General features: G+C 41.3%; 3 protein-coding genes across 4 annotated transcripts; all 3 read right to left on the bottom strand.

The window, feature by feature from the left end:
• Positions 1–535: 535 nt before the first annotated feature.
• Positions 536–24452, bottom strand: LOC145496269 (uncharacterized). Of its 2 annotated transcripts, none has more exons than XM_081475964.1 (6): positions 24389–24452; positions 8167–8473; positions 6551–6643; positions 5555–6424; positions 4761–5096; positions 536–3240 (listed from the first exon to the last, which is right to left on the bottom strand). In XM_081475964.1, the coding sequence occupies exons 2-6, from the start codon at positions 8435–8437 to the stop codon at positions 2972–2974; spliced, it is 1839 nt and encodes a 612-aa protein (XP_081332090.1). In that variant the 5' UTR covers positions 8438–8473; positions 24389–24452; the 3' UTR covers positions 536–2971. The 2 variants fall into 2 exon arrangements, with proteins under 2 accessions (XP_081332090.1, XP_081332089.1); XM_081475963.1 differs by lacking the exon at positions 24389–24452 and adding an exon at positions 11596–11661.
• Positions 11885–13105, bottom strand: LOC145494107 (uncharacterized). The gene is made up of 2 exons (XM_081473578.1): positions 12778–13105; positions 11885–12432 (listed from the first exon to the last, which is right to left on the bottom strand). Exons 1-2 carry the CDS (start codon positions 13103–13105, stop codon positions 11885–11887), a joined length of 876 nt encoding a protein of 291 aa, XP_081329704.1.
• Positions 13865–14551, bottom strand: LOC145494106 (protein CFDP2-like). The gene has a single exon (XM_081473577.1). It carries the CDS (start codon positions 14549–14551, stop codon positions 13865–13867), a length of 687 nt encoding a protein of 228 aa, XP_081329703.1.
• Positions 24453–24732: the final 280 nt, after the last annotated feature.

The following is a 24732-nucleotide window of genomic DNA, read 5'->3' as shown; positions in this document are numbered from 1 at the left end:
TTTAAATGGATTGCTATAAAGCAACGACAGCTGATGCAGCAGAACACGTCGTTTGAAGTCAAGTGCAGCACGGCAAGACATACCGTGCTAAGTAGTCGTGCTGCACTTAATTCAGCCTGCCGAACTGAGTGGTTTCAAACGTCGTGTTTTTGAATTTAGTTGAGCAGCGCAGTAGCAGTAATTCGGAATAGGCCTTAATCCGATTAATTTTCGACCAGAACTTGACGCAATGTTAGGCCCAAGCGACAATCATTAAGTTTCATTTCATTTCCAAAAAAGAAACGAGCAAAAATTAAACTCCATTCGTTTTTGTCTATATACAAATTCTTTCGAGAAAACGTCTTAGTTTCGCCGGTATGTATAGCTCGGGATGCATTGGCATATTTGCATAGCTAGGTGACATCTTTGTCCTGTTTGCCCAGTGACTCCGTTTTTATTTGGACTTACATGGCAACCAGCAAAACTTGCCTCTGATATTCTATTCTTTTCCGCAAATTCTTCAATCAATCCAACACAAAAATACAGAAAAAAAAACTAACTTATTTACAGCAAATACAACTGAATATTCTCATATAAGAGCTCTATATACTGGGACATTAAATGTGAACAAGTAAACGCCCGTACTTCGTGACCCTTTACTGCTGCGCGCCCATGGAATGCGCCTAGCGCAAATTGAAAAGGAAGTACGTTCTCAAATATGAATTGAGCAACCCTTGAGAAACCAATTGACCAATAGGAAGGCAGTTTGATCACACAAACTGACAGGTGCAGAAGCGAGTTCCTTTAATTAAATAAGTGACTCAAAGATCCGATCGCCATCGTGGGAGGCTATTATCTACTTTTGGCGGAAGATACACAATGATAAAATGAAAAAGGGACGGGAAATGTTTTCCAAGGTCTGACATGGGTCCATTAATTAAGCAATAGTGGAACAACTTGCTCAATCGATCTGCTCGCAAATATGGAAGGCTATTAATAAATTTTGTCGGACGACTCACAATGGATTATTCTCAATTGGCGTGCATATCATGGGGTTTACCTGGGAAAAAGTGATAAAAAGAAACAGGGCCGGGTTGTTCGAAAGCCGGTTAACGCTAACCCAGGATTAAAAGTTAACTGAAGTATCAATTTTTCTTGCATAAAAATGTTTGTTACTGCCCACGTTTTGTGTAGTTTAAGCTTAGTCAAGCTCAAAACTGAAGGACAAACATTATAAACAGAAAACCTAACCGAAAAGTTACAAAACTGAAATCAAAAATTCTTGCTAATCCTGAGTTAGCTTAATCGGGCTTTGAACGACCCGGCCCAGAACTATATTCTAAATTGTAGTCTGTGCAGTTTTCAAAGTTATCACTATTGCCAGCTGCCACGGAGATAAACCCACTCTTTCCTGTGTAAACAAGATTAATTTAAGACAATTTTGAAGAAAAATACATTTGTTGTATTTTCAGATAGATCTCTTTGAAACATTTTATTACCTGTAAAAAAAATTCTCACGGAAAAATGATTGATTCTAAACGAGGTTATCGAGGAGAAACAAATCTATCTATGGTTACGCGGTCACATGACACGAGCAAGATTGTTTATATATTACAACTTCCGCGAGCAGGTCAAAGTTTTTCCGACGAATTGTAAGCTACTATTTTTCATGCCGTCAAAGAAGAAAAGCAAAGGTTTTGTCGTCTTTCACTCTTTCCTCAACACTAACAGCTCATCACATCCTTTGGTGCTTTTCTTCAGCATATTACCTCCCACCAAATCACACAGTTTCATGCGTCGGCCGGGTGATATACGGAACTGCATCTTCCACAACGGACCCATATCTTGACTCGTAATAACAAAAACCGAAATGAGTTTGCGAAGACTTCTTTTAATATTTCACAACAACTAGCTTTATTTGCATGACCATAAATACATACAATCTTGCAAAAGCTTTTGTAAACCAAAACTAAAGCTAAAACAGTAACGGTTATCGTGATCATAAAATAACGTTATGATATAGCAATCAGGTTTCATTGGTTTGATTTGAAAGTAGAATATTGCGTAGATCAAAGCAAGATGATCACAAATAGGGCAGAGTCTGTTAACTCGTGGAATTTGATCATATCTACCAGTCTCAATCCTTAGTTTGTGATCGCCTATCTTAAATTTCACTAGTTCTTTTCTTTCGCTTGGTTTGCTTTTTATGCCTAAATAAGAGGAGGGTATATAATCGTTCTTAAAAGTGTTGAAAAATTCTAGTTTAGTAGAGCTTTGCATGGCCTGTTGCCAATATAAAATATACTTTTGCTGCATTAGGCCAACATAATGTTTGATTTTAGCGTTAGTTAAGTACGTAAGATAAAAACAAGGGAAATCGCCCGCGTTAAGTGAGTGATACATCTCGACGAGCAATCAAATTTTGTATGGTCCGAGTCCTTATTCAATATTGAGAGGATGGTAAAGGAGAGACCTACTAGATTAGTGTCACGCAACATTAAGTAGGCATTTAACATAATACCCACAAAGGGAACTTTTTTTCTTCGAGCTTAGAGATTTAAACCCCCTCGTAAGAATTTTGATAATAAAGATAATAAAAATGGGGTATGCCGAGTCGTTTTTCAGTCATACACGCATAAAGCTAAACTGTTACGGGTGCTTTGAACAGGTAGTATCGTTGCTATGTAACCTATTATGCCATGAAAATGACCACAGCTTGCTAAACAATGACTATACATTTGTGGAATAATGCCAATATTGAAACATCACTTGGGAAAGTTTGGTAGAAGTGTTCCGTAAAAGTATAACAGCATGGGCTTCTGCTGATAGAAATTTGGAAGCTGTCCCAGCCACTTAAACTATGTCCTTGCGTTGACCCTAGAATGTAACTAAATACTCGATCCGGAAAGGATCCGCTCTCTGCTCTCCGCTCTGGTTGCAGAAAGTGTTGGAAACTATTGCCAGCCGCCTTGATTATTCTCGTGTGTTGATTCTAAATTGTAATAAGATATTCTGGATAGGTTTGATTGTCATAGTATACGACAAAAATTGAAGGATTATTCGTGTCGTCCACCATGGAATCAAACAGGATCTCTGGCTGCTCGGAGTTTATGGGGGGAGGCTTCTTCAACCCCGAGCTGCCTTTACAATATCGCCCCACTAGGACCCGGGCGAGGTACACAACCTGATGACTGCCACCAGTGTAGTGTATTGAATATGAGGCGTCTCTTGCAAAGTACACTCCTGCACCGTAAAGAGTTCCTTATAATAAAAGAAAAATAAATTGATGTCAGTGCTTATTTCATAAAACTCTCATGAAAAAATACACAACAAAAGCTTAGAGAGGGGGGAGGAAATCACTACATGACACTGTACGGTACTAACGAGCAACTTCGTTTTAAAGGCCCTTCCGTTCCCTTCCATTGGAAGGGAAAGGTGCCATGGAGCGAGGTTGACTAACGCAAACTGCTCTTCCCGTCATTTTTTTGTGGAAGTCTCCTCACCCTCCTCACTCTTCTCACCCTCCTCCAATCCGGGTAATAAAAGGTGTATTATACTCCTACTCGTTTTTTTAGTCGATGACTTTCTCGATAGAAAACACGCTAAGGTTCACTGTTTACTAGTTTGAACCAGTTCTTTACATCTAAGTACGATATCGGCGTGTCCAATTAAATGTAATACGATATTTTCGGCATTTACGTACAAAATGGCTTTTTTGGTGTTGTCCACACTCAAACGTAGTGACGCTATCTTCGCTCTCTGAGCCTTCCCATTAGGGTTTTCAGGTGCAATAACTTCAAAATTCACAATAAAGCGGTTTTCACCTGAGTGTCGAAAAGTAATTGGCATTGCATTTACTACGCCACCCGATTGGTTCAAAAAACTCGCGCCACTTTTTCATCCAATCAGAAGTAAAACTAAAACCAATCGGGATTCACTCGCACGCTTTTTCCCGCGCTTCGCGTCAGCTACATGTAAGTACTTGGAGTTTTGATTGGTTCACTGGATTATCTGCGTACTTTGTGATTGGCTAGGGTGATTGGTTTTATGACACTCAATTGAAAACCGTTCTAATAAAACTATCAATAAACTTTGCAATGATAAAAATATCTACCATAACGACAGATATTCATTGATCGAGACTTATATTAGTCTCATTTTTTTTAAAAACATTTACTCAATATGAGTTCACTGAGGCTACTACGAATGATATGATGAGTGACACTTGCACAACTAGTGTGTAAATATATCTTATTAGATGTTTTGGTGTGTAGTATCGCTGTATATTTTTACGAGTGGTGCCGTAACATCTAATAAGAGATTTATTATCCAACTGTTGTAGTCAATAAATTTATCAATGAAAGAGGGAGAGTGAGACAGTTTTGCGTGCGCGCTCCAACCTGTGCGGCAAACAGGTTTTCTACTGCACAAATAACTGTACAATATCGCTGTACATTTGTACTGTTACTTGGACGGTATTCGCTGCAGTTGGATAATAAAAGGCCATATTCGTATTCTCGGTATTGTATTGGAAATAGCTTGCAACTGAGGCTAAAGCGCAGAGTCTTTTCAAATGCAAATAGCATTTATCCCTTTTTAATGATACTTTTCCGCATGAGCCTCCACTGCAAGCTAGTTGCAATCCAAAACTAAAAATACGAATACGGTCTATTGAAAAAGTCCGCGAGAACTTTGTCAAGTTTTGTTAGCGTGTGTTGGAAAAATTACTAAAAAACTAATTGCAAATTGCCTCCCTCTAACCATTACTTCAAAACCCTCACCGTGTGCAGATCCTGAAAAACTTCTGTCAAATCCTTGCGTATTAATTTTCGTTACATTGTCTGAATTTGTGCCATGGAATAGTTGCCGCTCGTTGTTTGCTTGAGGGTTGTCTCGGTCCATTTTTTGCTTCCGCAGTTGGTAGGCCTGGTAGAGATAAGGATTTTGTATTCGCTCTACACTCTTTATCATCAGATTGGAAGGGACGGTTTCTTGTAATCTTTCTATCACATCCTGGTACTCAACTGACGAGCTCGCTAGTTTCACTAGATGAACATCGATGTCATTTCCTCGGTCATCTCGAGGCATTGGTACCCAGTTCCTAGGCAACAGGTTTTCTATGGAAACAAACGTTCTGCTATTATGTCATTCAGACTAACGCCCATAACATCCCGGGGGATACTCCCTTATATGGGCTATATAGGTATGTGTGACCCCAAAGGGTATGGTTTTTCAGCCGTTTTGGTCATAAATAGGGTATCGATTTTGGCCATTTCGGTCGTAAATAGGGTATGGTGTTTGCATACTAGTCTTGAAATTGAGTATGTGTTTTTAGAAAAATGTTACTTTTTCACCATTATCGATACGACCATCAACAAAAGCCCTTCATAAATTATGTTTAGGGCAACTGTTCCAGTTGCTATCCTCCTACATGCAGCCCGTGAACACAGACGTATTTCCGGTTGTTGCTTACCTATTTTCGGCGGAAGCAAGCGACAACCGGAAATACGTCTGCGTTCGTACGCTGTCTACGTGTAGCTCTTCTACTGTTTCGTTTTTTGTCTCATCGTGTTACCTCTTCCAGGCAGTGTTTGTTCCTCAAACTGAGTGCTTGCCATTTTAGTACGTCCAAATGCAGGAGAGCTGTTCAAGTCTCGGTATAAGTTTCCTGCATCACGTCCAGCTCCCCCTGGATTCTTAAAACAGTTTTCTCGATCCTTAAACTGGTGTGTGAATTCCATTAGCCGTTGTTTGGCTCTTGTAACATCTCCATCCACTGCATCATCACAAAGAGTTTTCTTGATGAGGACCCTAGGCAAAGAACTGAACTCTTCTTTCAGCATTCTTATTTTATCATCTAACTCCATTTGCTCTTCTTGCACGTTGTTCTTGGTCTCCAAGGCTGCATCATTGTCCTGTCTTGCTTCATTGCCAATCACTTCACTGTGGACGCACTTTTTGATGGATGCCCTTAGTGCCGGCAATGTGTGCTGTGCAAGTGGTAGAGATGGTCCTGGTGCAGACCATCTATGTGGTGGGGTTGGTGGTGGTCCTAATTCTGCATGTGGTAGAGATGGTCCTAATGTAGACCATCTATGTGGTGGGGGTGGGGATGGTGCAGACTGTGCATGTGGTAGGAGTGGCTCTGATGTAGACCATCTATGTGGTAGGGGTGGGGGTGAGGGTGGGGAAGGTGTTGACTGTGTACGTGGTCGGTGTGGGGCTGATGTTGAATGGGCTTGTGGTAGGAGTTGCCGTGGTGTAGACCGTCCATATGTCCAGGGTGGGGGTGAAGTTGACTGGGCATGTGGTCGAGGTGGGGTTGGCTTTGACTGTACATGGTGATGCGATAGCAGCGGGGGTGGGGGTGGTGGCAGCCCAATAGCTGAAGACATGTAGAGTGGTAATGGCGGTTCTCGAGTCTCTTTACAGTCCTCGACATGTTCTGTAAAGTCGATAGGCAATAAAGAGCAATTAGTTCCTCTATTCCACTCCTGGCGGATGAGTGATTAGTTCTTAATCATCCTGACCACGAGCCCATTAATGGGATCCTGTCTTGAGTTATTCTTACCATGGGATTTCCTCCAGTTTGGTTTTGGTTTTGGTTTTGGTGGATCTGTTGCCTTTCTGTCTCCTGTCCTATGACACCTTGCTGTCTCAGTACCTTTTATTGAAAGAAAATTAAAATAAATAAGTAACTTAATCATCGTCGTTGTTGTTGAATCACTCATCTTCTCTAGTATTAATTTCGTTGCCAACTCGTTATTTGTCACAATTTCTCTGCAATTAGTGGACTCAGAAACATTGAAAACAAATTGGCTCTGCCTAAGCCCCGTACCGATTTTTTGAAACGTAGTTTCTGCTACAGTGAGGAATAGCCTTCCATCAAACGTCAGAGCCAATAGTAAAATCTTTTATCGTTTTCTTAGCTCATGACCGGGCGGAATTCAACAAAACCTACAATCTGATTGGTTCCTAGAGCGGGCGGAATTTTCCCATTCGGACCGCCAAAGCGGGCGGAATCCGTCGAGTTGATCTATTTTCGTGCGGTAATGTGTTCCATAGACGATTAATCAACGCAAGGTTATTTCTATTCACCTTCAAATGGCAAAGAAAGTTACTGTAATTAAATTCAATTGAGTTTTTTTGAAGTTGTGAGAGTTTGTTTGGCTGTTTGTAGCTCGGCGCTGTAATGGCGCTTAATCCTGTCTGTCTCTGTACAATATTAAGTAAAAAATGAGCGAATTTCAGTCGAGTTTACTTCTTTGATTGTTGCTGTATTTGCGAGAATTTCTGTGGAAAACACTTAACGAATTTCCTCGCTATCTGTTACCCAATTTACGGTAGAAAAGTCTTATTTTGAGTGATTCGCAACGACTGACAGAAATTGCACGAAATTTCACACCGGAAAAACAGTTTTGGAGAACTTAACTGGTGAACTAAATGCAACTAACATAAAGCAGTTCGAAATAAATCTTTCTTTGTCTGGTATCAGAGTTACTCGCTCATTCGCTCGTTAGATTTTTTTACGAATGGTTTGTAGACGGCGCGTGAGCCAATTCAATGACAAAGTTGTATAAACAAACCCACTTGAAAAATTTACCGCAAGAAAAGATAAACAGGTTATTGTCCGGCTTAGGGTCGGTCCGTATAGTGAAAAACTGTGACCTCGGGCTTGAAAATGCTGCCCTCGGCTTGCGACCGAGGTCACAGTTTTTCACTATATGGATCTCCCAGCCGGCCAATAACATATATTTATTAACTTTAGAAATGAGATAAATCGCCAACTGTCCTCCTCGTACTCCCATACGGCAAACATGTAGTTCAGTTTAAAAAACAAAATCTCAATCTTGGAACTGATGCTTTTACCGTGTCTAAATAAAGTGTATGTCTATGTCTATGGACCATGCCTCTTGACGGCGTTTATACTGACGGAATTCTCGGGGGGACTCCTATATAAAAAGGACGGGGATGCTCGTAGTAAATGTAGAAATGAACTCCTAAGAGGTACCGGGATCCCGATTTGTTGGTGTGTTGTTTTAGAATCGGTATCTCTTAGGGATGAAAAGAATTTCATGCCACGCCCACAAAACGGGATCTTGGTACCTCTTAGGGGTTCTTTTCAAAATTTCCGACGAGACACCCCGTTTTTTTTTTTTAATATGGAAGTTCCCCCAGGGTCTTTACCTTCTACAATGCAATTCTTTGCCACTGAGCTTCTGTCGAATTCCTCCGCAGGGGTGACACACAAACTCCCTTTTAATTCCTCTGTAACAGGAGTAGCCGCCATTGGATTGAAAAACAAGCTACTTTTCATCTGTTGAAATTCCTGTAACCGATCCGTAGCTTTGCTAATGTCCTCATTGACGTCATCACCACAGAGAGTTCTCTTGATGAGGACTTTAGGCAAACCTTTGAATTGTTCTTCGAGCTTCTTGATTTTGTCTTCCAATTCCATTTGCGTCTTCTTCTCAACTAAAAGTTAAGTTTAATCCTGCAGCGAAATATGAATAACGATCAGGGGGTTACTCCTCCATATAAGCTGTAGAGAAATAGGGGTATTGTTTTGAAACAGTTTAGGTCTGAAACAGGGGGTGTTTTTCATCATGCCACAAATTTCGGAAATCTCGGTCGGAAGTCAAATAATAATAATAATAATAATAATAATATTTAATATTTCTAAGGCGCAAATTAACATGTGAATATGATCAAATGCGCCTAACAAACCATATGAGTAATATAAATTAAACGATATGCTATGAATAGTGTGATAAATTTAAAACTAATTATTTACAATAATTATGTACATTAGGCTAAGGTAGCGAGCTAAAAATTAAAATATTAAAAACAAGGGATCTAGTAAAAATGTATATAAAAAATCAAGAGCTATTCAAACGCTTTTCTAAATAAAAATGTCTTTAGTTTGGACTTAAAATGGTTAAAATTGTCCTCATCTGTCATTGCACATGGCAAATGGAAAAGTCCGTTTCGGCACAGTCCGGTTCACCTCTGGAGGTGGTCCACTTTGACCGGTCGGACCAAAATTTGCTGTTCCATTTTAATAAACTGGTTCGTTGCCCTACTTAATTCTCTTCAGTGGATTTCACTTTTGTCAGGGATAGGGTGAAGGAAAAGAAAATGGTAAAAGCCATTCCTCTCGGTTGGCCCGGTTTGTTTGGAAAATGTCGTTCCATTTTTTCCTTGGTTAATCCTGCTGTTTCTGACCGGTCGGCCTGGCGTAATGTAAAGCATCCATGGTTTGATTTATGCACTCTGTTCTGGAACATAGGTTTGTTTCATAGAAGAAACTTATTCATTGTTTATCATTATGTGGTTTGTGTTTGTAGCCGATATAACGCGCGCTCTGATTGGCTTATTCTAGGTCATTATTCTTCCGTGATGCTCACGGGCCGATTACGGGCCAGCAAAAACAAAGCAAAAGGTAATTTAAAAAACTATTGCTTTATCCCTTGAAATTATAGCGGCTGAAAACGATGAGTGACGGAGAACACTGTGAAAATAAATCCTATTACCATGACGAGCTACAGTTTCAGGAGAACAGCGACTTCATCATCATCTCTTTTCATCGCACCAGTAGGGGCATAAGGCCGTCACGCTCTCCGTCCAACACTAGGGAACTTAAGCAAACCACGACGATGACGGCAACAAGAACGTCACGAAACAAAAGGTTTAATGAGCAAAACAATAGCTCTGCACGTGCATTATACATCTTTGTACCTTTCTTTGCCGTCCTCTGTAAAACAAGAACGTGAAATGACCGAGTTCTGCGTAGTCTGTGGAACGCGACCGATGACGGCTAATTTTTCGTATTTCCATTTGGAACTAAACGCTATCATTGCATATTTAGGATGAGCACGTTTTTAAAGCCATTGGCGTACTGAACAGATTTAGACAATCGCGAATTTAGCAAGTAAAATATAAGATCATTTTTGACTAGGCGTTGTCCTCGGCGTCGCCGTCGTCGTTGCTTAAGTTCCCTGCTGTCTGTAACAGCGAATTCACAGAGTTAAATATATTATAAATGAGTTGGTGGTGCTGAAACATTTTATGGGAATTTCCAAATCAAATAATAAAAAAGAAAAATAAAACTGCAAAATATATGTGCTCAATATTTTCGTTTGGAAAACACCGTCTCTTAGCCCCTGAGGAAGATTGGTTTTCCAAACAGCAATTTGTAGTTCTTTTTTTTTTTTAATTTGATGATTTGATTCTGTCTTCATCTCCCCTTTCTGCCGTAAGGTTTCCAGACTTTATTTATTATTTCAACCTTTGTACAGTCACTACTTGATCCGACGCTCCTCACTAGTTTTGCTAAATGGCGAAATGACGAATAGTGAGCTCTAAGCTTAGACTAAAATGGGCTCCAGTTAACCTTAATTAATAGGGAGCTTAAGCAAATCACGACGGCAACGGGAACGAGAAGTCCACCAATCAAAAGGGTTTAATGAGGAAACCAATGGCTGTGCACGTGCGTTATAAATCTTGGTACATTTCTTTGCCGTCCTCTGCAAAACAACAGCGTGAAATGACCAAGTTCTGCGTATTTTGGAGAATGCGAACGACGGCGGCTAATTTTTCGCATTTTCATTTGGAATTGAACGCTGGCGTTACATATTTAGCTTGAGCAAGTTCTGAGACCAATAGGCGCACTAAACAGATCTAGACAGTTGCGAAATTCGAAGGTAAACTATAAATTCATTTTTTACTAGGCGTTGTCCTCGGGGTTGCCGTCGTCATTGCTTAAGCTCCCTAATATCACTCACTCGACAGTGATAATTTTAAGGGTAGGCCCTTACAGACACTGGTCACTCCAAAGTGCAGATCATACATGCAGACTGCAGACTGCAGACTGAGTACTTTTTTCTTACACTAGTCTTTGCATCTTACCTTTGACTCACATTTTTCGGCTCTAATGACAAAATAGTATTCAATTTATCCCAATGTTTTTTTTTTATTTTAGTCCACAGGCCTCATAAGCTCTGCATGTGATTGTGTATTCAATGTAATATAGACTTTGCATGGGAAATTCCCTTTAGTCCAAAATTTGCTCAAATGTAGCCACAGTGTAGTAAATCAAGGTAGAGGTAAACTCCATTTACCTCATGTTAGGGTGTTCTTTGTGACTTTCAAACACGAGGGGTACCGACATGGCGTCTCCATACAAAGCTCTATAAATTTGGCTGAAATACTTTTCCCAATAACGCGCGAATGAAAGACCGCACAGCAACCTCGTTCCCAGGGTCTTTTTCCTGGCTTGGGGGTGGCCCCACCCCCAAGCCAGGGAAAAGACCCTGGGAACGAGGTTGACCGCACAGGCCTAAATCTTCGCGAGGTTGTTTACATATCAATCTCCTATCGTATCCCAGATTCTTTAATTCTTACTTTTGATGCCTTGACAGTGCACACCAGCAATTGAGTTTGGTATATAAGTAATAACACTGACAGTAATTCGACTGTGATTGACAAACTGAATGAATCTGTCACAGATTCGAATCTCGGTCAGTGCAAAACGCATACTGTGGACTAGACTGTTCACAGCCCTCTAGTTTCTCGAATTTTTATTCGATCGTTGAACGCGCGGATAGACTTACTTACTTCGTGTTTTGAAACACATAAGGCCTCGGCTAAAGTGCGCCATTGGCTTCTGTCGGGTGCTCGTCGTTCCAGGTGACCCCATGTCCAGGTGTTCTCCTTCATCTCTTTCTCCACTGTCCTCTTCCATGTTTCTTTCGGTCTGGCTCTCTTTCTACGGCCATTAGGGGTCCACCCGAGGGCAACTCGTGGTAATGCTGCTGGTGGCATGCGCAGCACATGACCAATCCATTTCCATCTCTTTCGCCGGACTTGCTGTGTGATTGGTTCTTTTCCTGTTCTTCTGCGCAACTCATAGTTTGAGATTGTCTGGGGCCAGTATATACGGAGAATCCTGCGCAGGCACTTGTTCTGGAAGATTTCTAGCTTGTGGCTGATGGTTTTGATCATCTTCTAGGATTCTGCGCCATACAGTAGAGTGCTTAAGACATTGCTTTTGAAAAATCGGATCTTTGTCGTCTGGCTGATGTTCTTGGATCTCCAAGTGCCTCGAAGCGAGGCAAAGGCCTTGCTTGCCTTTGAAATCCGAACTAGGATCTCTTCTTCTCCATCCCATACATACATACACCTTAGATCCCAGGTAGGTAAAGTGATCAACCTCATCTACCACTTCCCCATTCACCATGATGGATTCATCGGTTCTGCCACTCATCCTCAAATACCTTGTCTTCTTAATGTTGATCTTCAGGCTTAATTTCCCTGCTGTAGTTGCCAAGGCATTGGTCTTTGCCTGCATGTCCTGGTGTCGATGGGCGAGCAGCGCAATATCATCTGCATAATCAAGGTCTTCCAAGACACTGGTCAATGTCCATCTAATCCCTCTTCTTCCACCACTAGTCTCTTGTTTCAAAACCCAGTCGATCCCCAAGATAAACAGAAAGGGGGAGAGAGGAGAGAATACACCCTTGTTTCACACCCGTGGTCAGCTGAAGGCGTCTGTAAGCGCTGCGTTGCAAATAACCTGGGACTTGAAGTCACTGTAAAGCATCTTGATGACATTTACCAGCTTTAATGGAATCCCGTAGTGCCTTAATATCTTCCACAGGGAATCTCGGTGAATGCTGTCAAACGCCTTCTCAAAGTCAATAAAGTTGGCATACAGGGGAACATTCCATTCCTTGCTCTACTCTAGAATTTGTCTCAGGGTGAAAATGTGGTCAGAGCACGAGTGTCCAGGGCGGAAACCTGCCTGTTCCTGCCTGATGTACTCATCCAGAGTTTCAGCCAGTCTTGTATGGATGATCTTGCTGAAGACCTTGCTGGTAATGGGGAGCAGAGTGACGCCTCTCCAGTTGTTGCAGTCGCCCAAATCACCCTTTTTGGGTAATTTGACAATGAGTCCGGTCTTCCACGCTTCAGGAATCGTCTCGCTCTCCCATATCTCTCTGAATATGCACATCAAAAGGCATGGTGTCTCAGTTTCTTCAGCCTTGAGCGTTTCTGCTGTCACTCCATCTACTCCACCTGCCTTTCCGCTCTTCATCACACTGATGGCAGCTTTCACCTCTTCCATGGTAGGCGGATCTATGCAGATATCCAAGTCCTCTACTGCCGGTAGAATCTCATCTACCTGTTCAGGTTCTGGCCTATTTAGAATGCTTTAAAAATGTTCCTTCCAGCGTGCCAACTTTTCTGCTTCTTTCGAAAGAACATTGCCATCTATGTCTTTTACAGGGACATCGTTGTTTTTAAAACCATTATTTAACCTTTTTGTTAATTCTATGTAGGGTCTTCAGATCTTGTCTACCAGCAGCCTCTTCTGCCTCAACCGTCAGTCTCTCTACAAATTTTCTCTTGTCTAGTTTGGTCATTTTTTTCACCTCATGGTCCAGTTTTGAATATTTTCTCCTCAGCTGGTCACGGACGCGTTCTGACTGGGTGGAGTTCATTCGCTGCTTGACTCCTCTCCTTGTTTCTATTTTCTCCCAGGTTTCCCTTTGTATCCATTCCTCCTTCTTCCTCTTTTTAAATCCAAGGACCTTCTCTCCCGCTTCCTTGAAGGCCTGAATAAAGGAGTCGATGTCCATCTCCTGTTCTTCCCCCAGAATTTGGAAGCGGTTCTTCATCTCCCGTCTAAAAGTTTGTCTGATCCGGTCATCTCTCAGTTTACTGGAATCGAACTGGTGGCCCCTTCGCTGTCCTCTTCGTGCCCTACGCAACTTCAGTGAAACAACTGCCACCAGCAGGTTGTGATCACTGGCGACATCTGCTCCTCTGTAGGCCTCTCCATTTTCCGTTGATTAGAATGTGGTCTATCTGGCTTTTAGTGGCTTCACTGGGCGAGGTCCAAGTCGTCTTGTGGATATCTCTGTGCTGAAACAAGGTACCTCCTATGACCATGTTGTTTTTTATCGCAGAAGTGACACAGCCTTTCTCCATTGTCATTGATGGTACCTATACCGTGCTTCCCCATCACACGGTCCCTGCCAATGTTATTGTTCCCGGGTCTGGCATTCAGGTCTCCCAACACCATAAGAAGGTGAAGTGTTGGGACCTCATCAGTCACTTCCTGCAGCTGGTCGTAAAAAGCATCTTTGTCTGCCTCCTCAGCATCTTCAATGGGAGCATAGCACACTATCACCGTCAACTTGGTGTACTTTGAGTTGAACCTGGCCTTGAGCAGTCTCGATCCTGATGGTTTCCATTCGATGAGTGTCCTCTCCATTTTCCTGCTCATGATCAAGGCCACTCCCTCTGTGTGATGGCCATTCAATCTGCCCGAATATAGTATGGTATGTCCGGATGCTAATGTTCTCTGTCCCGACCCTGTCCAACGAACCTCACAGACCCCAAGGATGTCAAGGCCGTAATTATGAAACTCCCTTACCACTTGGGCAAGCTTGCCGGTCTGGTACAAAGTTCTTACATTCCAACAGGCTATTCTAGTCTTCACTTTCGGTTTCAAGGAATCCACAGTCGGGGTGTCAACTCCCTGCAGGGTTTGGTTGACTTCCGTCATCTGTCCAGTCCCCTGGCTAGTATCATCCCCGTCACCACCAATGATTGTTTCTTCGACGTTGGTTTCCGTAACAATAAATCTTTTACGGGATGGGGTTGTTAGCCCAATGCCCAACCCTCCTCTTTTACCCGGGCTTGAGACCAGCTGGATATACTTAGACTGGACTGGCTATACCCAGGCAGAGTTACGCGCGGATAGAATCGCAAGAAAATTGGTCGCCAGCGCAAAACGGAAGACTTGACTGGGTAGGGGGTGGGGGCCCTACCACCCCAACCCCCGCGTGCATCGCGCTCGCGTCGCTCGCTTTTTCTTTCGCGTGGGAAAATAGAGACTAGACTGTGAACAGTCTAACTGCGGACTGCAGACTGCAAGCTGGGGTTAAAATGTAGACTGTGGGTAAAATGGAGACGGCCACAGACCAGGGGTAAAATGCAGACTGCAGACTACTTAAAAATTGGTTCATGCTTAGCGTGCGGATGCACGCGAGAAGTTTAGAGAGCACGAAAGAAGCGCAAGCGTTGCTCAAGGCGATAGCCGAGAGCAACTCTTAACTTCTTGAGTGCTCTCCAAACTTCCCAAGTACATCCATAACTCGATATACGCACAGCTAAAAGCATGAACCAATTCTTTTATAACATGGCGACAACAACTTGGGCGCTAAAACATGTTTTATTTGTGATTGATTACAAAGCTCTCACAATACACGGTGAAGAAAAACAAAGGTCATTAGGATCCTAACACGCCACAATCAATCCACCGTAGGAAAAAAGATGGCGGCTGTACATTTTACCACAATACCTTGCGAACCTAACACAGCCTATATGGCACGAAGAAAGCCACATTTTTACAATATTTGTTCCTGTGCTGAGGACATTGTGTAGCCTAGGTTTAAAGATTTTATAACTTTTCTGCACGTTTTTATGAACGTTGTTAAGGTTTTCTTGCGCTAAGAACTATGGGTAAATGTACCAGTCGCCATCTTTTTTCCTACGGAGGATTGAGCAACCGTAACGAGCGAAATCGCTTAACCTGGTTTCTAAAATTGTCAATGAAAAGTTCGCTTCTTCTAATTAATTATAATGAAAATGTAGGCAGACAAAGTCAAAACTACTCCATGAAAATGTAGACAAACAAAGTCAAAATACTCACGTTTAAGTAAACATCTTAGCTTGGCAAAGGTCAAAAGCTCGAAGTAGGCTTTAAATTGTTCATAATAATCATCACTTTGCCGAAACTTAAACGAAAGGAACTTGCACTAAACCCCAAGGAATCTTTACAGCTAAATTGAAACTGCACACGTCATGTTATATACGCACGGCCGTGCGTACATAGAGATTTTGTTCATAATGGCTCAATAGGACTAGCGCGCGGCGTACTATGCTACAAACACGCTTTAAGTATATTTAGAAAACAGTCCTAAGAAAATACGCGCGCTGATTGGTTAAAAATCGTGTTTCTATAACTCGATGGAAACACAGAACTAGCACGAGCTAGAACAAATATCACTCCGATTACACTGAATATCACTCCAGTAACAGACTGGACATCACTTCCGGTTACACTGAATATCACTCCGATTACACTGAATATAACTCCGGTTAGACTGAATATCACTCACGTTAGACTGAATGTAACTCCGGTTCGACTGAATATCACTCCGGTTCAACTGTATGTAACTCCGGTTAGACTGAATATCATTCCGGTTAGACTGTATATCACTCCCTGTTAGACTGAATATCACTCCAGTTGGACTGATTATTACTCCCGGTTAGACTGAATATCCCTCAGGTTAGCCGGAATATCATTCCGGTTAGACTGAATATCATTCCAGTTAGACTGAATATCACTCCCGGTTAGACTGACTATCACTCTGGTTAGAATGAATATCATTACGGTTAGACTGAATATCACTCCCGGTTAGACTGAATATCACTCCTGGTTAGACTGAATATCATTCTGGTTGGACTGAATTTCACTCCGGTTAGCCTGAATATCACTCAGGTTAGACTGAATATCACTCCAATTAGACTGAATATCATTCCAGTTAGACTGAATATCACTCCCGCTTAGACTGGATATCACTCAGGTTAGACTGAATATCATTCCGGTTGGACTCAATATCACTCCCAGTTAGCCTGAATATCACTCCGGCTAGACTGAATATCACTCCCGGTTAGATTAAGTATCACTCTGGTTAGACTAAATATCACTCCCAGTTAGACTGAATATCACTCTGGTTAGACTGAATATCACTCACGTTAGCCGGAATATCACTCATCACATCATCACTATTAGACTGAATATCACTCAGGTTAGACTGAATATCACTCAGGTTAGCCTGCATATCACTCCAATTAGACTGAATATCACTCAGGCTAGCCTGAATATCACTCTGATTAGACTGAATGTCACTCAGGTTACACTGAATATCACTCTGCTTAGACTGAATATCACTCCGGTTAGACTGAATATCACTCCCGGTTAGACTGAATATCACTCTGATTAGACTAAATATCACTCCCCGATAGCTTGAATATCACTCCTGGTTAACTCGAATATCACTCTGGTTAGACTAAATATCACTCCCACTTGACCTGAATATCACTCCCGGTTAGACTGACTATCACTCCGGTTAGACTGAATATCATTCCGATTAGACTGAATATCACTCAGGTTAGACTGAATATCACTCAGGTTAGCCTGCATATCACTCCAATTGGACTGAATATCACTTAGGCTAGCCTGAATATCACTCTGATTAGACTGAATGTCACTCAGGTTACACTGAATATCACTCTGATTAGACTGAATATCACTCCGGTTAGACTGAATATCACTCCCGGTTAGACTGAATATCACACTCATTAGACTAAATATCACTACCCGATAGCTTGAATATCACTCCTGGTTAGCTCGAATATCACCCTGGTTAAACTAAATATCACTCCCGCTTAACCTGAATATCACTCCCGGTTAGACTGACTATCACTGCGGTTAGACTGAATATCATTCCGGTTAGACTGAATATCACTCCCGGTTAGACTGAATATCACTCCAGTTGGACTGATTATTACTCCTGGTTAGACTGAATATCCCTCAGGTTAGCCGGAATATCATTCCGGTTAGACTGAATACCATTCCAGTTAGACTGAATATCACTCCCGGTTAGACTGACTATCACTCTGGTTAGAATGAATATCATTCCGGTTACACTGAATATCACTCCTGGTTAGACCGAATATCACTCCTAGTTAGACTGAATATCATTCTAGTTGGACTGAATTTCACTCCGGTTAGCCTGAATATCACTCAGGCTAGACTGAATATCACTCCAATTAGACTGAATATCATTCCGGTTAGACTGAATATCACTCCCGCTTAGACTGGATATCACTCACGTTAGACTGAATATCATTCCGGTTGGACTGAATTTCACTCCAGTTGGACTGAATATCACTCCTGGTTAGACTGAATATCACTCAGGTTAGACTGAATATCACTCCCGGTTAAACTGAATTATATCACTCCAGTTAGACCAAAATATCACTCCTGGTTAGACTGAATATCACTCCGGTTAGACTGAATATCACTCCCGGTTACACTGAATATCACTCCAGTTAGACTAAATATCACTCTTGGTTAGACTGAATATCGCTCCGGTTAAACTGAATGTCACTTCGGTTAGACTGAATATCACTTTCAGTCAGACTGAGTATCACTCAGGTTAGAGTGAATATCACTCAGGTTAGACTGAATATCACTCCAATTAGACTGAATATCATTCCGGTTAGACTGAATATCACTCCCGCTTAGACTGGATATCACTCAGGTTAGACTGAATATCACTCCGGTTGGACTGAATTTCACTCCAGTTGGACTGAATATCACTCCTGGTTAGACTGAATATCACTCCGGTTAGACTGAATATCACTCCAATTAGACTGAATATCACTCCGATTAGACTGAATATCACTCCCAGTTATCCTGAATATCTCTCCGGTTAGACTAAATATCACTCCAGTTAGACTGAATATCACTCCCAGTAAGACTGAATATCACTCCAGTTAGACTAAATATCACTCCTGGTTAGACTGAATATCACTCCACTTAGACTGAATATCACTCCCGGTTAGACTGAATATCACTCCAGTTAGACAAAATATCACTCCCGGTCAGACTGAATATCACTCAGGTTAGACTGAATATCACTCCCGGTTAGACTGAATATCACTGCAGTTAGCCTAAATATCACTCCTGCTTAGACTGAATATCGCTCTGGTTAGACTAAATATCACTTCGGTTAGACTGAAGATCACTCCTGGTTAGATTGAATATCACTCCCCTTAGACTGAACATCACTCCTGGTTAGACTGAATATCACACCAGTTAGACTGAATATCATTCTGGTTAGACTGAATTTCACTCCGGTTAGACTGAATATTACTCCCGGTTAGACTGAATATCAATCAGGTTAGACTGAATATCACTCCAATTAGACTGAATTTCACTCCGGTTATACTAAATATCACTCTCGGTTAGACTGAATATCACTCCACTTAGACTAAAATATGACTCCCGGTTACACTGAATATCACTCCGTTTAGACTGAATATCACTCCCGGTTACACTGAATATCACTCCAGTTAGACCAAATATCACTCTCGGTTAGACTGAATATCACTTTCAGTCAGACTGAGTATCACTCAGGTTAGACTGAATATCATTCCGGTTAGACTGAGTTTCACTCCGGTTAGACTGAATATCACTCCTAGTTAGACTGAATATCACTCCGGTTAGACTGAATATCACTCCAATTAGACTGAATATCACTCCGGTTAGACTAAATATCACTCAGGTTAGACTGAATATCATTCCGGTTAGACTGAATATCACTCTGGTTAGACTGAATATTACTCCAGTTAGACTAAATATCACTCCTGGTTAGACTGAATATCATGCCAGTTAGACTAAATATTACTCCCGGGTAGACTGAATATCACTCAAGTTAGACTGAATATCACTCCAGCTAGCCTAAATATCACTCCCAGTTAGACTGAATATCGCTCCAGTTCGACTGAATGTCACTCCGGTTAGACTGAATATCACTTCGGTTAGACTGAATATCACTTCCAGTTAGACTGATTATCACTCCAGTTAGACCGAATATCACTCCCAGTTAGACTGAATCTCACTCCAGTTAGACTGAATATCATTCCGGTTAGGCTGAATATCACTCCCGGTTAGACTGAATATCACTCAGGTTAGACTGAATATCACTCCGATTAGCCTGAATATCACTCCGGTTAGACTAAATATCACTCCCAGTTATCCTGAATATCACTCCGGTTAGACTAAATATCACTCTGATTAGACTGAATATCACTCCAGTTAGACTAGATATCACTCCCGGTTAGACTGAATATCACTCAGGTTAGACTAAATATCACTCCCAGTTAGACTGAATATCACTCCAGTTAGACTAAATATCACTCCTGGTTAGACTGAATATCACTCCACTTAGACTGAATATCACTCCCGGTTAGACTGAATATCACTCCAGTTAGACAAAATATCACTCCCGGTCAGACTGAATATCACTCAGGTTAGACTGAATATCACTCCCGGTTAGACTGAATATCACTGCAGTTAGCCTAAATATCACTCCTGCTTAGACTGAATATCGCTCTGGTTAGACTAAATATCACTTCGGTTAGACTGAAGATCACTCCTGGTTAGATTGAATATCACTCCCCTTAGACTGAACATCACTCCTGGTTAGACTGAATATCACACCAGTTAGACTGAATATCATTCTGGTTAGACTTAATATCACTCCCTGTTAGACTGAATATCACTCAGTTTAGACTGAATATCATTCCGGTTAGACTGAATTTCACTCCGGTTAGACTGAATATTACTCCTGGTTAGACTGAATATCAATCAGGTTAGACTGAATATCACTCCAATTAGACTGAATTTCGCTCCGGTTATACTAAATATCACTCTCGGTTAGACTGAATATCACTCCACTTAGACTAAAATATGACTCCCGGTTACACTGAATATCACTCCGTTTAGACTGAATATCACTCCCGGTTACACTGAATATCACTCCAGTTAGACCAAATATCACTCTCGGTTAGACTGAATATCACTTTCAGTCAGACTGAGTATCACTCAGGTTAGACTGAATATCATTCCGGTTAGACTGAGTTTCACTCCGGTTAGACTGAATATCACTCCTAGTTAGACTGAATATCACTCCGGTTAGACTGAATATCACTCCAATTAGACTGAATATCACTCCGGTTAGACTAAATATCACTCAGGTTAGACTGAATATCATTCCGGTTAGACTGAATATCACTCTGGTTAGACTGAATATTACTCCAGTTAGACTAAATATCACTCCTGGTTAGACTGAATATCATGCCAGTTAGACTAAATATTACTCCCGGGTAGACTGAATATCACTCAAGTTAGACTGAATATCACTCCAGCTAGCCTAAATATCACTCCCAGTTAGACTGAATATCGCTCCAGTTCGACTGAATGTCACTCCGGTTAGACTGAATATCACTTCGGTTAGACTGAATATCACTTCCAGTTAGACTGATTATCACTCCAGTTAGACCGAATATCACTCCCAGTTAGACTGAATCTCACTCCAGTTAGACTGAATATCATTCCGGTTAGGCTGAATATCACTCCCGGTTAGACTGAATATCACTCAGGTTAGACTGAATATCACTCCGATTAGCCTGAATATCACTCCGGTTAGACTAAATATCACTCCCAGTTATCCTGAATATCACTCTGGTTAGACTAAATATCACTCTGGTTAGACTGAATATCACTCCAGTTAGACTAGATATCACTCCCGGTTAGACTGAATATCACTCAGGTTAGACTAAATATCACTCCCAGGTAGACTGAATATCACTCCAGTTAGACTAAATATCATTCAGGTTAGACTGAATATGACTCTGGTTAGACTGAATATCACTCCTGGTTAGACTGAATATCACAGACTCCAGTTAGACTAAATATCACTCTTGGTTAGACTGAATATCTCTCGGGTTAGACTGAATGTCACTCCGGTTAGACTGGATATCACTTCCAGTTAGACTGAATATCACTCAGGTTAGACTGAATATCATTCCGGTTAGGCTGAATTTCACTCCGGTTAGACTGAATATCACTTCCAGTTACACTGAATATCACTCTGGTTAGACTGAATATCACTCCAATTAGAGTGGATATCACTCCGGTTAGACTAAATATCACTCAGGTTAGACTGAATATCACTCTGGTTAGACTGAATATCACTCCGGTTAGACTGAATATTACTCTGGTTAGACTGAATATTACTCCAATTAGACTAATTATCACTCTCGGTTAGACTTAATATCACTCCGATTCGACTGAATATCTCTCCTGGGTAGACTGAATATCACTCCAATTAGACTGAATATCATTCCGGTCAGACTGAATATCACTCCCGGTTAGACTGAATATCACTCAGGCTAGACTGAATATCATTCCTGTTGGACTGAATTTCACTCCGGTTGGATTGAATATTACTCCTGGTTAGACTGAATATTACTCTGGTTAGACTGAATATCACTTCGGTTAGACTAAATATCACTCCCAGTTATCCTGAATATCACTCTGGTTAGACTAAATATCACTCCGGTTAGATGGAATATCACTCCCGGTTAGACTGAATATCACTCCAGCCTGACTAAACATCACTCCCAGTTAGACTGAATATCACTCCGGTTAGACTGAATATCACTCCCGGTTAGACTGAACATCACTCCAGTTAGACTAAATATCACTCCCGGTTAGACTGAATATCACTCCAGTTAGACTAAATATCACTCCCGGTTAAACTGAATATCACTCCAGTTGGACTGAATATTACTCCCAGTTAGACTGAATATCACTCCCAGTTGGCCTGAATATTACTCTGATTAGACTGAATATCACTACGGTTAGCTTGATTATCACTCAGGTTAACCTGAATATCACTCGGGTTAACCTGAATATCACTCAGGTTAGACTGAATATCACTCCTGGTTAGCCTGAATATCACTCTGGTGAGAGTGAATTAATCACTCTGGTTAGCCTGAATATCACTCCCGGTGAGACTAAATATCACTCAGGTTAGACTGAATATCACTCAAGTTAGACTGAATATCACTCCGGTTAGACTGAATATCACTCCCGGTTAGACTGAATATCACTCCCGGTTAGACTGAATATCACTCCCAGTTGGCCTGAATATTACTTCGATTAGACTGAATATCACTCCAATTAGACTGAACATCACTCCGGTTAGACTAAATATCACTCCCAGTTATTAACCGCGCAGCCATGGGCCGAGCGCGGTTCTAGGTTTACCCGTGGTTTATTTTTTTTTTTGTCGGTGACCAGACGCAGACCTCCCCTCGGCCAAACTTTGAGTCACGCAACGTGTGATTTTTTTCCGCCAGAAGCTGTTAAAACATAAATACACGGACAATTTTACCGATATTGTTTTCTTTTTTGTGGGTAAAATATATTTTCTTTTCGTTTTATCAAAGCGTTGGATTTAAAGGGAATAATAAATACGCTGAAAAAAGGTATTACGTCAGCCATGGAATGCGCTGACGTTGCAGCTTTCACTTTCGCTACGTGACAAATACGATCGTGTTTACTTTGCAAGTTTATTTCGGCAGAAGCGACGGTCATTAATTTGTTTGTAATTTTGTGAGTATTTCTTGTTGTTTTACGCAAATGAAGTAAATCCTTTGACTGTTTCATCACAGTCAGTTCATAGATCGGAAGGAAAATTAAATATTTGCAAGCCAAGCAACGTGTCAGAGCGTGCAAAGATTACGTCATTGGTAGGGAAATAACCACCGTACTAAAGATAGCCGTAGATAACGCAATTCTTGAATTATGTGACTCGTGTGACTTCTTTACTAACCTTTAACTCAAGGGAAAAAACAATTAAATTTAATCGTGACTTTAAAGAAAGAAAGCGGTTTGTAATAGTGTTCGTATCTTCATGCCCATACATATCCCGAAGAAAGTTCCAGATTAAGACTATTACGTCATCGGAAATGTGACAACGGCTACGACTGATGGTGCGATAATAGAGTTTGTGTTGATCAAGTGCTGTGATGTCTACAGTAATCAATGAATCATCAAAGATTGCTTTGGAATATGCACTGCGTTGCGACTGTAGTACTAAGAAAACAGTTAAATTTTAAACGCGCGGTTATAAGATCTAACAGATCTTCTTGTCCTGAATATCACTCCGGTTAGACTAAATATCACTCCGGTTAGACTGAATATCACTCCGATTAGACTGAATATCAGTCAGGTTAGACAGCTGAATATCAATCAGGTTAGCCTGAATATCACTCAGGTTAGCCTGAATATTACTCCATTTAGCCTGGATATCACTCCCGTTAGACTGAATATCACTCCGGTTAGACTGAATATCAATTAGGTTAGCCTTAACAACACTCCGGTTAGCCTGTTCACGGGTTAGCGCTCTCGATTCCGTTTAAAGTCTACAGAGTCTACTGTCTGCATTTTACCCCTGGTCTGCAGTGTGCATTTTACCCTCAGTCTGCATTTTAGTCCCGGTCCGCAGTCTGCAGACTATCGTAAGCTGTTAACAGTCTCAAGTTTATAAGAAAGGCTAGCAAATAATGATCTACTGAACCTTACCTTCTCTGGGAAAATTTAGCAGTGCTTTTACTTTTCAGTGTTGCATTCGATAGGGTGACCCCAGACGTTTTCCCAGTTTTCATAGCCCCAATAGATCAGCAAAAAGCTTACCTTTGTAAGTCACAGATGATTAGGAATTATCCAGTAAACAGAGAACCTCCTTAACTTCGCGACAATCGATCGCAGACTAGACTTGTACTTCCGGTTCTTTCGGATTTCGATTAACAATTCCTAGAAAACCGGAAGTGGAACAAAAATTTGAGACGAGAAGAATTTAGTCCTGCAGGGGCCTGTTTCTCGAAAGCCCCGGAAACTTTTCGGGCCCGCAAAGCCATTTTTAGCTCACCAGTATTTAAAGACAAAGAGGTTTAAACGCATGAATCTTCTTGTATGAAGGGAAACTCTGTTCATAATGTAACGCGCCGAAATAAAGGACAGATCCTTCACGTAAATAC

Source organism: Orbicella franksi, chromosome 8, assembly GCF_964199315.1.
Source record: "Orbicella franksi chromosome 8, jaOrbFran1.1, whole genome shotgun sequence".
Lineage (NCBI taxonomy): Eukaryota > Metazoa > Cnidaria > Anthozoa > Scleractinia > Merulinidae > Orbicella > Orbicella franksi.
The sequence above is the reverse complement of the archived record's forward strand: the minus strand, read 5'-3'. Positions and strand labels throughout refer to the sequence as shown.